Source organism: Parambassis ranga, chromosome 1 (assembly GCF_900634625.1).
Source record: "Parambassis ranga chromosome 1, fParRan2.1, whole genome shotgun sequence".
Classification (NCBI taxonomy): Eukaryota; Metazoa; Chordata; class Actinopteri; family Ambassidae; genus Parambassis; species Parambassis ranga.
In genome coordinates, this window is record NC_041022.1 from 22,648,976 (window position 1) to 22,664,665 (window position 15,690).

Below are 15,690 nucleotides of genomic sequence, written 5' to 3' on the forward strand. Positions count from 1 at the left end.
CTGCACCAGTCAAACTAAACACGCCTTCTTGTTGGATTGTCATGGTAATGTTGAAAAATGGATGCCCCTTTAGGCACTGATGAGCGTGCTTATTTGAGCAGAGAAGAGAAAAAAGTGTGAGAGAGAGGGAGAACATGTGTATGAATGTGTGCGCTGGAATCAGAGAAATTCCTGGACTTAAACCTAGTTTATTTTGTAAATATAATCCGAATGTGTTTATATTAACCAGGTTTCTATAGAACTTCATAAAAATAGAGATTATAAGTGTTCATAGAAAGTCCTATTATTTCCTGCTCCTAGAATACATTCTTAACCACAGTTTACAGCAAAGTGGGTCGTCTTAAAACAAGGACAGCTTGATAAAAATATCCCAAACTGCTGACAATGCACAGTGCTCTCTCAAAATACATTTTTTTAAAACAGTCAGTGAGGCACCAAATACACTGAAAAATCTGTAGCTTTTATTCATATAAAAAATATCAGTAGATACTTATATAATATGATATAACCATCAAGAGTTTGCACTGTTCTTAAAGCATGTATGCAGCAGATGTGGGATACAAAGAGGGCAAATCTGGTGAATAGAGCAGGTGTTGGACAAGTTCACATCCATGTTAACTAAGGACTGTCAGACAGGCCTGACTTTAAGACACTAAAACAAATAAATGCAATGAGATTGCACAATACTATGTTCAAAGCACTGCCATGTGCACGGTTTCAGCAGTTATGCGCATTTCAATGGTCTGGTGTAGCCACACAAAAACTGGCAAATGACACACACAAACCACTTTTCACAGTTTTATTACCAGCGACTGCCATCTCAGCTTTTCCCACTACCTTTCTCTCTGCCCATCTCTTATAATCATCTAACCATTTCCCCTGCGGCCCCTCTGTGGGGAAAGATGCCGCTAATGAAGTGTCATTAGACCTGACTGTGTGTGTGCGTGGCTGCTAATATTAGTCACATCCACTGTGAGTCAACTGGGGAGAAAAGAAGAGGGATGAGATGAGTAAATGGGAGAAATGAGGAGATGGTAGGGAAGGAAGCAGGAACAGGAAAAGAGTCGTTTCAGGGGTTAGTGGAAGATAGTAGTGAAGATAGAGGAGGAGAACCAGTGGAAGGATGGAGTGGAAGAGGGAAGGTTGATAACATGGGCTCAGAGATAAAATCTAAGATTTGTTTTTACATCTGCAGTTCAGTCTGGTTGAAGTTGGTTTCAGGGAGGTTGTAATGCCAAAAAAACTGCCTGGTTTTCTTTCCATGTCAGGAAATGAATTTGCTCTGAACAGCAGAACATTTGCTGCCACTTCATGTACCAAGTCTCTGGGTGGGATATCGGCCATGGTCAGCTCTCTGCCCAAATGAAGCACTGCAGGGCTGGTTAGAAACAAACCACCCACTCAGGAACATCTTGTACAGATTGTTGTGTTCTCATCTGACCAAAGAAAGAAAAAAAGAATCCACCCCAGGGTAGCACACACATGGGTTAGTGGGAAATGTTTGTATTTGTGACTCCTTTACTTCAGTTTCTCTTGGTGACAGTGATGCATTTTAAAGCTGCTTTACACCAAGACGTCAGAGCAGAGTGATGTATGTAGTGTGGTTTGTCAAGGTGAATGTAATCCAAACCAACAACAGAAACCTGATCCTTACACAACAGTGGCCTGTAACACAAACTGAAAGTGGCAGCTAAACCTGGTGACATAGACGTGTCACCACCTATGATGACCAGTACTACACCATCAACAGGGCACTGAATTTATGACCCAGTCATACATGATTGTGTCAGCAGACACCATGCTGCTATTTGGTACCCAGCAGTTAAACTGAGGAGGACTTGAATTTGATTTGTTTTATCTTACTGTTTACTGAATGCGGTTTAGATGCTATCACAGAGCACAACACACCGTGTTCCACCGCACTTCCAATCCAGAGAAACCTGAGTGCATGTAGACTCAGTATAGGACACTGCATTGCAGTGTTGTTTCGTAAACAGGTGCTGGAGCAGAAAAGTGTCTGGTTTCTTTGTTGTTTATTCAGATCAGTGGAGACTGTATATTGTTACCCTGCCTGTGTGTGTGTGTGTGTGTGTGTGTGTGCGCACTTTACTGGTAAAGTAGGAGGTTGTTTATTCTTTGTGTGTATTGTGATACTTTACCAGTGCCTGGTGCTCAGTTGATTCACAGATGAAAATTGCACACTTGCACCAACTGAGCACATGTTCGCTCAGATGCATCCAACAGTAAAAATCAGATGAGGCTGGAAGCTGTGGATTGCTGTTGACCGTATTCAAGACTTTAAATATCACAATATTCAATGTACTGAAACTCTGTGGGGTTGCTGTGGGCTACAGTTGGTACACATTCTCTACTACACATATATTTCATGACATGTACTCTATCAACTCACTGTCTGTCTTATATCTTCATATTTCTGTCTTTCCACATGATGTGTCTCATCATTTGACTAAGGTGCCGCTTCCTGCATGTCAGATGTAACAGAGAGCAGAGCTGAGTGGATCAACTGCCTCACTGCCCAAGGAGGTTGAGATTGTGTGTGTGTGTGTGTGCGCGCCAGACGCGTTCTGCTTTAATGAGCTATTGTTTGGTTGAGTCGCCACTCGAGGGGAGTCTGTCGCTTAGCTGACCCCCTGACCCCACCATGCTGCACAAAACTCAATTAACCACGCCTCATCAGGACCGTATCTGCGTATGAGGGGAAGGAGAGTGGAGACCCTTGTTTCTCTTTCCTTCCCCACACACGAAAAGACAAACCTTCTAATCATTTTGCAGGTGATTTCAGCCTCGCTTTCTTTCTCTACATGTCGTTATACTGTATGGGAATGCGGGCGTCGCTCTTTGTATGTCGGTCTGCCTCATGGTGCTTGATTTGCCTGTGCAGTTTAACTGTCAGGGTAATTTTACACACATCCAGGGAGTGATTCTGGACCCCCTGCCATGACCCATCTCCATCCACTCCCCCCTCCCCATCCCCCTGCTCTTAGAGCCAATCCCCTGTTTCAATTGCCCCCACATGTCTCTCAGAATAAAATCCTCTATCTTCAGGCTGCAAGACCAACAAAAATCATATTCTACTGGCATGAGGTTGTTTCAACTTCCACCAGCCGAACAGGAACATAACATACAGTAGGAATCACCTAATGCAAACTGTGATAAAGCATTAGGGCTAGACTAAAGATTTAGGTTTATTATCCATTAATGAAAAAAGCCACACGTTTGGTTTTCACTGGGCAGCTGCATTGCTAACATACCTGTCTTACTTTCCTTAAACAACAATATAATGCAAACAAAGAGGGACAAAGCTTCCATAATGACCATATGTTTCACTTGGCACGGTCTGAGTATGCCTCACTTCAGTTGGTCCAACCATGGGATGTAGATTGGGAGTTCAAGGTGTGTGTAAACATATTGCCATTTTAACACAATATATTAACACATTTTGAAGAATATAGAAGAAAACCTTTTGAGGTGTCTTGACAGTTGCAGCATTGTGTTTTCATCGCACAGCATAAATATAAATAAAAATGAAATATGAGGATCTGTATTAAAATTAATTAAATTAAATTAATTAAAATTAATTGTATCCAATAGCCAGTATTTAACTTGAAATGGTGTTTACATTCCAGGAACAGGAAAAAAACACAAAAAACGACGGAAAAAGATTTATCATCTGTAGCTGCTGTAATCCTGTCACTGAGGTTACTGATTGGTCGGCAACCGTGACCAATAACATGTCTCACTCCCTCTGTACGCACCAGTCTGGCCTAAATGCATTGTATTGCTAGCATTAGACCTTGTTGACATTTTGGCTTGTTCTGAGATACGTGCTACACCTGGGAAATGCAACGATGCTTCCTCGATGGCTCAGAGTACTTAACAGTAGCCACATGTTTACAACATTTGTAATGACAATGGAAGGTGTTTCCTTATTGTTATTGTTTCCTTGAATAACTGAGGTTCTCTCTCTGCTCTGTGGTGCTTAAAGCTGTTTGGATGTGGCGGTGCTTGTGCACATCTGTATCAGTGGACCTGGCTTTGGAGGTTTTCCTGAGGGGAGGGGGTGGGTTTAGTGCCCTTAGGAGACACTACTTTGTAAATCTGCTACCTGTCTAATCTTACCAACCATAGATTTAAGATGAATTTTAACTCAACTTTATAATCAACTCCTGAAAGGAAACTATAAAGACACAAAAGAATGGTGACAGCTCCATATGAGACCAACATGGCTATGCTTATGGACTTTTTCTGTAGAGCTGGTTCACACACCCAAAGCACAACATACACTCTCTCTGCCCTTCTCTCTGTCTTTTAGACAGGGGAGGACAAGGTCAGACTCTGCTCCACCCTTTACAGTAGCACAGGAACATGACACTCCTCACACACACACATACACACGTACATGCACACGGCTCATTTTACTTCTTCCACAAAGCCTCGTGGGAAGAGTGACATCATCCCTTCTATTTCTTCAAAGCTGTCAATCACAGTAGACAATGAGGTCACAGGGTTAAACCCCTCCCGCTTGAAGTAGCTTCTGCAAATGAGTGCCAATATCAGATAACACACATTTAAAGTGTGTATACATGTATAAAAGTATATAAAAGTAGGCGTCACATTGCATGACTGACATGAATGCAGTGTCAACCTTTACAATTAGGGAGTATGCCAGTGTAGGTTGTTTCATCACAGAATTTTATCCTTTGTATTGGAACAGATGTGGATGGAGCAGTGTCTTCTGTTCTATTCCTCGCTAATCTATTACTAATAAACACTTGTCCTTACAATGAACTCCCACTGAGTGAAAAAAACTTCAAAGACCTGAAACAATGTGCTGCTACATATTTTTACAGTGGAAACCTCTTATTTTGGAGACTTCCTTCCTATGGTGGTTTTCCTATTTGCACTACCAGATGTCATGAAGTGTTGTTCTTATCACCCAGCAACCTTGACAGCTGTAATTGTAGCAATTGTTGGTAACAAAAGCACAATAAAATTGCGTATTGGCTTAGGTTGTAAAAGATCCACCATAACAGTTTTTGAGCGATATGCTCAAAGTACCGGGGAATGTGATTTGAGACATTTGCCTGGATATTAAAATGTAAACGAGGCGATAGCTGCACTTGTATTATCAAGTAATTCTATGATAAAAACCTATAGGAAACAAACCGCATCATGTCATACTCAAACCCCCGTCCATTTCCACATCAAGCCAGTAGCTTGGCTGTTCCATCAGCTCCTGTGCACGATGTTACTCCCTCCCAACAATAACTAGGTAACAAGCCATAAATCATCTGTGAAAAAGTATTTGAGGAGAACTTTAAGTTTTTGGTTGATTCAGTGTCCCAGCTACTAACATAGAGGAGGCAGGGTTTGTGACCTATACAGCAGCTAGCCACCAGGGGGCAATCCAGATGTTTTAGCCTCACTTTTAGGGAGATGTCATGCTGTCTTTCTTTATACAGTCGATGGTTACTGTAGATGTTTACTACAATTTCTACACAGTCCTAGTAGCTAACTAGCCTCTCCGGCTGTGATGTTTAGAACTTGCATTCCGAGGTGGTTGTGCACCTTGTTGTGTTAGTCTTTGCTGTCTGTGTCTGCTCTGAATGTCTGTTTGTCCACATTTGACTTCATGTCCTCTGATCTGTGGTTTTTCTGTTTTTCAGAGATCTGAATGGCAACAACCTGACAGTCATCACAAAGACAGACTTCTCTGGTCTCAAACACCTCAGAATCCTGTAAGCCACAGCCACATTACTGTCACATGTACTGCATATTGCTATAATCGTCCCAGTTCTGCCGAAATCCATTTCAACACATGTGCAGAACCATTTCTAGAAAGTAACGAGCAACAGCTTGTATTCCGAGTTAGTTTTATATATGTGGGAAGGTGGGAATCATAACTGAAGTTCCATCCAAAGCCAGAGGGCACAGAGTGACGCTTTATCTCTGTGGCGACACATGAGCCGCCCAAAGCTGCTTGTTCTGTGTCGGTGTCCGACAACAAGGAGGGGTTTATTCATGACCTTTTGACCTGGAAACACTGTGCCCTCTGGGAGAGGCTGGTGGTTTCCTGTGTTAACCCGCAGACCGGGACTGTGCTGAGTGTCAGTGATGGACATGTAGCGTTGAAAGGATGACATGCCGGGAACTAATGACATCTCCTGAGGCCTGCTTAAAATAGAATAGCAGCCTGCTGGGAGCCCAGGGGTTGCTGCTGTCAGGAGGGCATTGAGTGTTACACTAGTGGTATATGAGGCAGATGTCTGTGAAGTATATGTCTCAAATATACAGATCCCAGGAGTGACTGTGAGAGAAAGAATGTATGCAGGCTTCATGTTTTCAGTTTGATTGCTGAGAGGGTGAAACACTATGTCATCATTCACACAGGTGTTATACACATACCTGCATAATCAGAAGAAGAGATGGATTTTTATTTACATATGTATTTAGTTAGAGGGATTTTTCTTGCTAATACTGAGGTTTTATCAAACAAATACAGCATGACCTGTTTCTTTTATGTCCTTGCAGTCATCTGATGGAGAACCAGATCACTAATGTTGAGAGAGGAGCTTTTGATGAGCTCAAGGAACTGGAAAGGCTGTGAGGACACATTACACACACGTTTTACACACACTGATGAAGGAAGAGAACTTTTCTAGGTTGTTGTTGTAATCCTAAAATGTTTTTGTCCGCAGTCGCCTCAACAAAAACCGTCTCAGCCAACTTCCAGAGCTGCTCTTTCAGAAGAATGAAGCTCTGTCTCGACTGTGAGTACAGGCTCTGAATATTTTGTCCTTCGTTTTGCATCCTCTCTGAACCTTTTTCTCTTCACCCCAGCACCTGGCTTCTGAACTATTACCTTTCTTAACTATTACTCCTACATCAGGACTTATAGTGCATGACTGTCCCTGTCACAGACTGGGCACAATGGGTTTGTCTGGGTTCCTAAGCTGTATGAATAAATGTAGAATTAGATTTTAGTAATTTCCAGGTCTAGAAAATTGTGGAAAATAAAAAATATAATATAATTGTCTTTTATAAAATATATACTTGACAAGATTATAATACATTATATAATTTTGAAGCAATTTGAAATGAGTTGCTCTTGTTATCTCAGATGCTCACACCCATAGGGGTGAATTAGCTGCTTGTTCATGCACAACCATACTGATCTCGCATATTACAACCTCAACCAACTTACATCAGTTGCTGTAGGCCACGCAATTTGCTCACACACTCTCGAATGAACATTTTTCTGTGGTGATTAATTTTATGTATTTTTATGAGCGTGCCGGCCTTAGCTGTCCCATTTCTTTGTCAGATGTCTCAGAAAGAATCTCAGAAACACCTTCAAACAATTTCTTCAAATCTGGCTCAAGCATTCACTTAAGAATAAACCTATTACATCTTAATGGTCAAAGTTCACCATGACTTCACAAAACACGTTTGGCAAACATTTTCCTCCAAATATGTATAATCAGAATCAGCACTCCCCTCTGCCACCGTGTAATAAATCTAAACATACTGTATTACCACTTAACATTACACCATAATACATCTCTCCAAATAGTAATGTTTTACTTTTAATTTGTGGAGATATTTTCTGCTGCTCCAGCCCATGTGCTCACTATAGTAATTCTAATCAAAAATTGACCTATTTTTCTCACCCAGAAAATGGTCTCCCTTTGGACAGCAGAAGCACCACAAATCACTTACACGGTCCCACAAGAGCAGGAGGAGCCGTCGAGCTTTAATTTGACATCTGAGCACACACACAATAGACTTTTTTCCTTGTTTAATATCTCAAAGCTTGGCCACAGTTGGTTACTATGTGGCTAAATGTGTCAAACACACACTGCTCTGAAGTCTTTGTTCTAAGTGTGTGTTTGTGGTGTGGGATAGGGAAGGTGTCTGATCCTGCCTGGAGACGCCTAGAAACACACACACAAACACTGCTGAAGAGAAAGACAGAGAGAGTGAGTGAGAGGACGCTAACACAACAGAGCTCTAATTAACTTTTAGCAGTGAATGATGTATTTGTGGTAGTGATGTGTTTTTGTATCTGTGTGTGCGTGTGATGAATGGATTTTGTGGTTGATGGAAAACACTCTTACTTGTCCTCTGAGTTCAGGGGGGGGGGTGTAGATAACAGCTTTGAAACTGTGAAAAAATACCATAATTACGGAAAAAAGGTGGAGATGAACAGGTGGGCTAGGTATGTGGTGTGTGTGTGTGTGTCTGGATCAGCGAGAGACAAAGAAAAGTGTAGGTGAGTGATGCAGGGTGAAAGAAAGCGTGTGCGTTTGTGTGTCTGTCCTGATTATTTGCTGTTTGCTGTTTTGGCAATTTCACACTCTGGCTCCCATCAGGGAATGCTGAGATGGACTTGGCATGTTCAATCAATCAGCACACACACACACACACACATACACACAGTGACACACTCCCATTAGCACTTCCTCCAGCAGGAGTGATTTCTTTTCCTCCCGCTGTGTTGATGGACTCTGTAAAGCCTGATGATGTCTCTGGGACACACACACACACACACACATATGTTTGTCTGCTGTGTGCAGACAAACATATTTGTTATTTCTTTGCTGAAATTGCATTCAGCCTTTCTCCCTTTGTTCTCTACGTACCTCTCAGGCTGTTCCTTCAAATGATCTGTTTCATTTTTTATATGAGAAAATCACTATACATGGTAGTTTACCACAAAGTAGTGTACATTATAGAAAGGGCAGTCTCACAGTGGTTGTTTAGTCAGCATCATATACGCTGAAGCTGAAGGTGGCACTGTGTCTGCAGGGAATGCGATGGGAATGGTAGTCTGATGTCTTGAATGGAAGTGCTTTAGTACCAGACACAATAAAGCAGTCACTTCTTTTCTGACAGGTCAAGAGTTATTACTTATTATAAGAGTTATTATTAAATAGAGAGTGAAAGGAATCTAAACCAGGGAAACTTCAGGAAAAAAAACCCATCTGATGAGGCTTGTGCCCTGGTCTCTTGGTTCATGTCCAGCACTCCTCCTGACACTGTAGGACTAAACCTCGATGGATGAAAGTGCTACCTTTGGCATCCACCACATATCCGTAGAAAATTTCCAATAAAAAAACCCTTCCCCAAAAAAATAAAAACACAGATAATATACACAAAACAGGCCGTCAAAAAAAAGTGGATGGGGGCGGTAACTCTACACAGACTTAACCCATGTAGCAGGGTTCTGTGTCCCCTGTGCTTTCTTTTATTAAAGACCTTCATGGCCTATCACAGATGTCACTATCTTCCATTTTCTCTTGCTGTTAGTTTTGGTTTTAACATGTGCAAAACCTTCCTACCTCTTTTTGCTACCATGGTGACAAGTCCTCCCCCCCTCATACACAACCAAACTGTAGCTACAACTACATTTGGCGCTAGATACATACACATTGGTCATTGAGGGCCTGAAAATATAGATGTCGAACGGGCTGTCAGGGTCATACATATGCCACATACATGCACTCCACATGGGTGGAGATGGGTGTGTAACGTGTGTTGTCAGGGGATGTACAAAGTGTGGAAATGGATGGAAGATATGAACAAGCTGTGAAACAGTCAAACCCATAAACCCGTCTCATTAGAAGGTTTTTTTGCTTAACACTGTCAATCACTTAAATTCTTTCTATTAATGATGTTTCAAACCTTCATGGACAATGGACTTGAGTCATGTTACCACTTTATTTATAACCAGTATGAGCTCATGCATCTGTTACATGAGCCAACACAGAACCAGCTTGCGGAACCTCTGATTAAAACAAATTGACCTCATTCCATCATTTAGCCTGCTCAGCTTTGTACAAGTTTTACCCTTACAGATACAGTTACAATACTGTTTTTGGACTGTGGCTTGTTTTCCTGTATTTCCTGTCTTATTGCGTCATCTTGTTCCTTTCCTGCTTTTGGAAACTCATTCGTTTAGCTGCAGTCTTTTGTGTGCTCTGTGAATCTGCGAGGCATTCACTCCACACCCATTAACATCCTTTTGTGTTTTGGGATGATACCCAGAGGCTGCCTGAATGTGTGTGTGTTCATGTACCAGGGCGCCCCCCTCCCAGTACCTCCCTTTAGCCCAGGGGAGCTAAAGAATTATGGGAGTGTAGCTCAGTGTCACACACATTCATTCACCCACACTCACCTTGACCTGGAGGTGAACTGTGTGGTTAGCCAGTCGATACAGAGCTGCAGCAGGTGCGCCCCTGGATGTATTAAGAGACCTAACAATTCCACTTGCTCCCAATGTTTTCCCAGGAGTCGCTTGCAGTATTGCAACTAAAAAATTTACTTCAACCATAAAGAAAAGTTATTAAGTGATTGAGTTATTTTTGTGACATGATCTGAGTGTAAAGTGCATGTGTCACTCATTGATGATCATATGGCTGATGCAGTGTTCTGCAAGAGGCGTTCTGTTCTTGCCATTCATCAGGAAAACAGTAAGATAGAAATAAAAATAGTAGAAAGCAGAGTGTCTGCACAAAATAGAAAACAGGTCCATACTACAGCATGTGTGCCTGATTTAATGTGTGTCTTTTCATCTGTGTCCTTGCAGTTAACTTTCCCCTCAGACACTTCTCGAGTTTCTCTCATTAGGCAGAATGGCTGTGCTGTCCTCATTAGAGAAGATGATTGGCATTTGAGTGCAGCTAATTAACGGTATGAAGCTTACAGATGTGCTGGTGGCAGCTGCTGGGCTGCAGCTGTGTTCAGAGGCTAACTGGAGTGTGACCTTGCCATTTACCTGACTAATTTACTGAGAGAGAAGGAGAGAGCACACTGGACTAACATGTCTTATTGTATTATCTGTATGTATCGTCATCATTATTACACGCATACAGACAATACAGTATAGTGTGCACTCTTTCTAGGATTTGTGTCTTTGAACAAACTTATTAATACAAGGAAAACACCAGATCTAGTTTTAGGTGAGCATATTGATTACGCCACAGCATGCAGACCTTCATACAGAGACTACATGATAGTTTGTATGAGGAGGCACGTACCTGTCACACCTGTCTTCTTACATATCAAATGGATTGTAAGGGTCACAATTATGACACCAACAAATATACACGCACCCTGCAATAGACTGGCAACTTGTCCATGGTGTACCCGGTCCATCTGTCCTGTTGACAGCCAGGATAGGCTCCAGCCCCCCTCCTTTGACCCCTGCACAGGGCGCAGCAGGTTAATAATGAGGATGGATGGCTGCCCCCATGAGAGATGGCTCCTGCCCGTGAGAGGTCACCTGAAGGCAGCTAGTAGGCTTTAGGAGCAGTGGATGTGCACTCCCCGCTCAATTTACAACTAGAGACCTTGTGAAGCAATTTTAGGTTCTTTTGTTCTTTGTTTACTTTTGCTTTGTCTCACTGTCCTGTGGTGCTTGTCACCCCGGCCCACCTTTACACAATATGATGTTTTTTTTTACCAGAAAAAGCAAACATGGTCTCAGATTGTCTATTGTCTATCAGACAACACTGAAAACTGACACATGCAGTTTCATACTCATACTGACTGTGGACTTTAGAAACTGACAGTGGAAAATATATCATTTATTATTCAGTGTTTAGTTCTTGTAGTGTAAGTCTACAGGAACTGTGCTGGAATACTGAAACAATGAGCCAAAATAAGGGAGCCATTTGAAGCCATTGCTCTATTAGACACAGGTTCAAGTTCAAGCCAGTGCTACAGCATACCAAATGATCTACTTCAAGGCCTTTAGATGAAAGGTGTCCAGTTGACAGATATGCTTGCATGTGTTCAGTCTATTTGCACATGCATGCATTTTTATATTTACGTTATCTGCAGGACTTAAATCTGCCATCACAGAACACACAGCAGAAGGATTTTCCCAGAATGTTGGTTTCCTTACAGCGGGGACTGTGGGATGCTCCCTGCTGAGTGTGGTAGCAGCTTCACACCGGATTATGGGATCTTGCGGTGTGGACAGACACTATCACTCCCTTTACAAAAACCTGCTCAGCTGTTATTTTTCAGCCCGGATTGTGTGTCTGCATTTGTGGGAGGTCAGTCCACAGACGCTGGCGTCTCCTGTCATGTCTGTCCAAAGTAAAGCTGACACACTGAGAGCAGTGATGGGAAGAAACACATGCAGCCAATCTCTAATCTCAGACCAACACTGAGGTAAAAATGACTGACTGTCACATTCAGTTCTCATATCGCTGTCTTCCTCACATCTCTGTTGTTTCATCCTTCCTTTACCCCTTGGGTGTTCTGTAATTCTTCCCCTTCCTCCAACTTATTTTCTTATTTCTCCTCCTTTTTCCTTCCCCCTCATCACCTTTTCCTGCCTTTGGGTTCTTCAATTAAGCAGTCTGCTCCCCTGTGGATGGAGGGAGGGAAAAGAAATGAAGCAGAGAAGGAATGAAGCAAGTGATGAAGGAGAGAAGCGGGGGCTGAAGAAGGGAGGAAGGAAAGAAGTACAGACCAGTGATTTGATGGACGACATGAAGTGTAAAGGGAAGTAGGAGGACAGCAAAGCAATGTACTACAAAGTAAAGAGTCATGAGTAACATGTGAAAGGACTACAACAGGTCAATTTTTCAAAATCCAGCACATTTAGCTATTTTTCAACGTTTATGCAAGGTGTGACATCATCCTCTCTTTGCCGTCTTGGCAACGAAGTAGAAGCTTTTGTAAGAGGAACGTTTTAGGACAGGTGATTGACAGGATATTAAATATACAGAGTAAGCTCTTCTTGTCTTCATCTCATTGGATGAATGCTAGGCTGCCTGCTCCTGGACTTCTGTTGTATTTTGATGGTTGAAATTTTCCATTTTCTCATAGTGCAGTTTTTCCTGTTTTTTTAATAATTTGAAAGAGACTCAAAGGTTATTGACTTAAACTGTCTGCAGGTATATGATACACAACTTTCTTTCTACCTATGGCCACCACATTATCAGTCATCTCCTTCTTTATTAGCCAAGTTGCTAAAGCGCTGAGGGCTTTAAAACATGCATTAACATGCAATGCTTTATGTATGTTTCACTTTCCTCCAGTAAGTCAGAAGGTTTTACAGTATTCACCTCCTGAGGTTGTTTGTCTTGTTGCCATAGTCACAGCCTGATTGGTGCCATCAGGTCATGAACCTTCACATTCTTCACTAAATACAGTTTGTGTTGTTATCCAGTGTAAGTACTAAAAAACCTGTGTTTGCTACCCCTATGCTCCACAGCGTGTAGCGTGTTTGTGGTGTGCTGGGATTGTGTTGAAATAAGGGAAGCCATGTTTCCTCTGGATGTTGTGTGAAGGTAATACTTAGCATGTGTGTGTGGTGTGTTTGCGTGTTGATGCTGTGTGGGTGTGCATGTATTTTTTTCGTCCCCTCATACTGTGTTTTGTCTGTGTGAGTTTGCTGCCTGCAGCTCTGTGGTTGATACAAAGGCAGAAGGGAAATGAATAAAATGGATGTTTTGGGTTTTTGCAAGTAAAACAAAAAGATTTTCTCTGGAATTCTTTCTTTTTTTGAGAAGATGCTGGCAGTTATGGTGGTGTAGTAATATTTTCCATACAGAAATGTCACAAATCATATACAGACATTTGGTGCATCAGGTTAAATAGAAACAGGGACATCCACAAACTTGAAAAATTCCTCAGTATGTGTGTGTGTGTGTGAGAGAGAGAGAGAGAGTGTGTGTGTGCTGCGGGAGATTCCCTGTGTGTCTGAGTGTGTGCCACTTGCAGGTCGTTTTAGGGTTATCCTCTGTAACTGTGGCTTTCTGGTTAACCACAGTTGTCTGCATTCTGATGCTGCATCAGCTGGTTATTTAATGTTTTTTGTGCTCCACATCTGGATTTTATTTTTTCACTCTGTTGGGTCCCTCAACTTCTCTTTTATTTATTTTCTTTTTTTTTCTTTGTCTGATCACCTTTCATTCATTCTCAGTCAGTATTTTGATTGTAGATGTTTGTTATGCGGTTAATATTTGTGTGGGACAGATTGAAAAAGGACCAGACTATGACAATAAAATATTCATTTTGTTTGCTTACGTGCCTGGATGTAGGGTCAAAAGCCAGTCAGTGAGTGAGTCAGAGAGTGAGTCACTATTTGTGTGCAAGTAAGAAAGTGGCAATGATCAGACTGCTGCAGCAGCTGATGCTGATGTGTTCTGATTCAGGATTGGCCTTTCTTTTTTTTTCTTGACTGGTTTTTCAATTTCCTTAACATGTCTGCATAAAAAGCAATACAGAATATACTTGCAACAACTGCAGCAGTGATTGCAAATTATTAAAGGGAATCTACAACTCCAAGGAGTCAAGTCAATACCAGATAATAAATGCAGTAAGTCATGTACGATGTATCAGACTGACTGACAGCCAGTCATTCTATTCTCCTGAGGCTGTTTGGTCAAATATAATAATAAATATATAAATATAATTCACTTCATAATTCACTTTACACACTGTAGGTTACAGAAACTCATGGATGTATGTCTAACTGACAACAACAAACAGAATTTTATGATGCAATGATATTGATCAGTCATGTGTGAGCGCTTCCTCCATATACTGACTGAACCCCAGGAAGCTCCTGATGACAGATCTGTTGTCTTTTGTATGTGTGTGAGAGAGAAAGAGAAACACAATATGATGACGTTTTAGCCTCTGTATTTCTTCTCTGAAGTTGCATTACCCATCAACCATAGATTTCTCCAGAGGTTTGAATCTGTGTGGGGGGCTTGGCCCACGCCCTCCTAGAGATGCCTTGAGTCCAACTTATAATCCAAATGGAGGCAAAGAGATGTAGTGCTGAGGTTGGCTGACAGCTGCTTAAGTCAACAATTACAGCTTTCATCATGTCATCAACTTTAACTATGGAAAACGTGTATAACTAAAAGTTGTCAAGAGAACATTAAAACTTGATTGTTTCGATTGACCAACACAACCTCATGATCAAACCTTAGATTTGTTCAATAATACAATACTGCTGCTCTGAACAATGTGAGCTGTTTGCTCACTGTGTGCATTAAAAACTACTAGTTAAGGTTAGCAATTGCCAGTATGGTGACTTTTATAAGCCCTGGAGTTTGATGCTTTCTTTATATATCACAGGAAATAAATGTGGAATAGTTTCTGTGCAGCAGTAAAGAGGACTCCAAGTAAAAAGAGTAAAAGAGAGTCTAAGCTAAAGAGTCTTTTTCATGCTTTGGAGGCCCCAGCCTTTTCCAGATCCAGTGTGATTCTAGAGATGTGGATGTTTTTGAGCTGTCTCGTTCCCATGAAAGTTATATACTTTGGCTCAGACATAACTGTAATGACACCCTGACCTGCGACACAACAAGTCTCCCCGAGGATGAAAAATCAAACAAACCTGGAAAAGGCAGAAAAGGTCACACTAACAATCGCAATCAGCAGCTCGGAGCATCCTAATGCACATGAAGGGAAATATCAACACAGTTGGAATGACTGCAGTGAGATTGCTATTTGACAAAAACTGACCCTGGTTTGACCTGTAGCTGGAAGAGATGGATGGAAGGAGAAGTGACGAGTAGAAGACAAGCAAAAAAACGTGGGAAAGTTTACCTTTCTCACCATCCACTGTGGGCAGGGAGGAGGAGGAGGAGGATATTGAAACGACAGGAGAACCTGCAGAACAATGAGAGGATGAAGAGG

The 15,690-nt window shown here is 41.7% G+C and overlaps 1 protein-coding gene across 1 annotated transcript in view; it reads left to right on the forward strand.

Annotated features, from left to right (window-relative positions):
* The window catches only part of slit1b (slit homolog 1b (Drosophila)), a 48,254-nt gene that overhangs the window by 3,403 nt on the left and 29,161 nt on the right, over positions 1-15,690 (forward strand). The window contains exons 3-5 of the mRNA XM_028413066.1: positions 5,688-5,759; positions 6,553-6,624; positions 6,720-6,791. Of these exons, the coding sequence (XP_028268867.1) occupies positions 5,688-5,759; positions 6,553-6,624; positions 6,720-6,791 (216 nt within the window). The remainder of the gene's footprint in view (positions 1-5,687; positions 5,760-6,552; positions 6,625-6,719; positions 6,792-15,690) is intronic.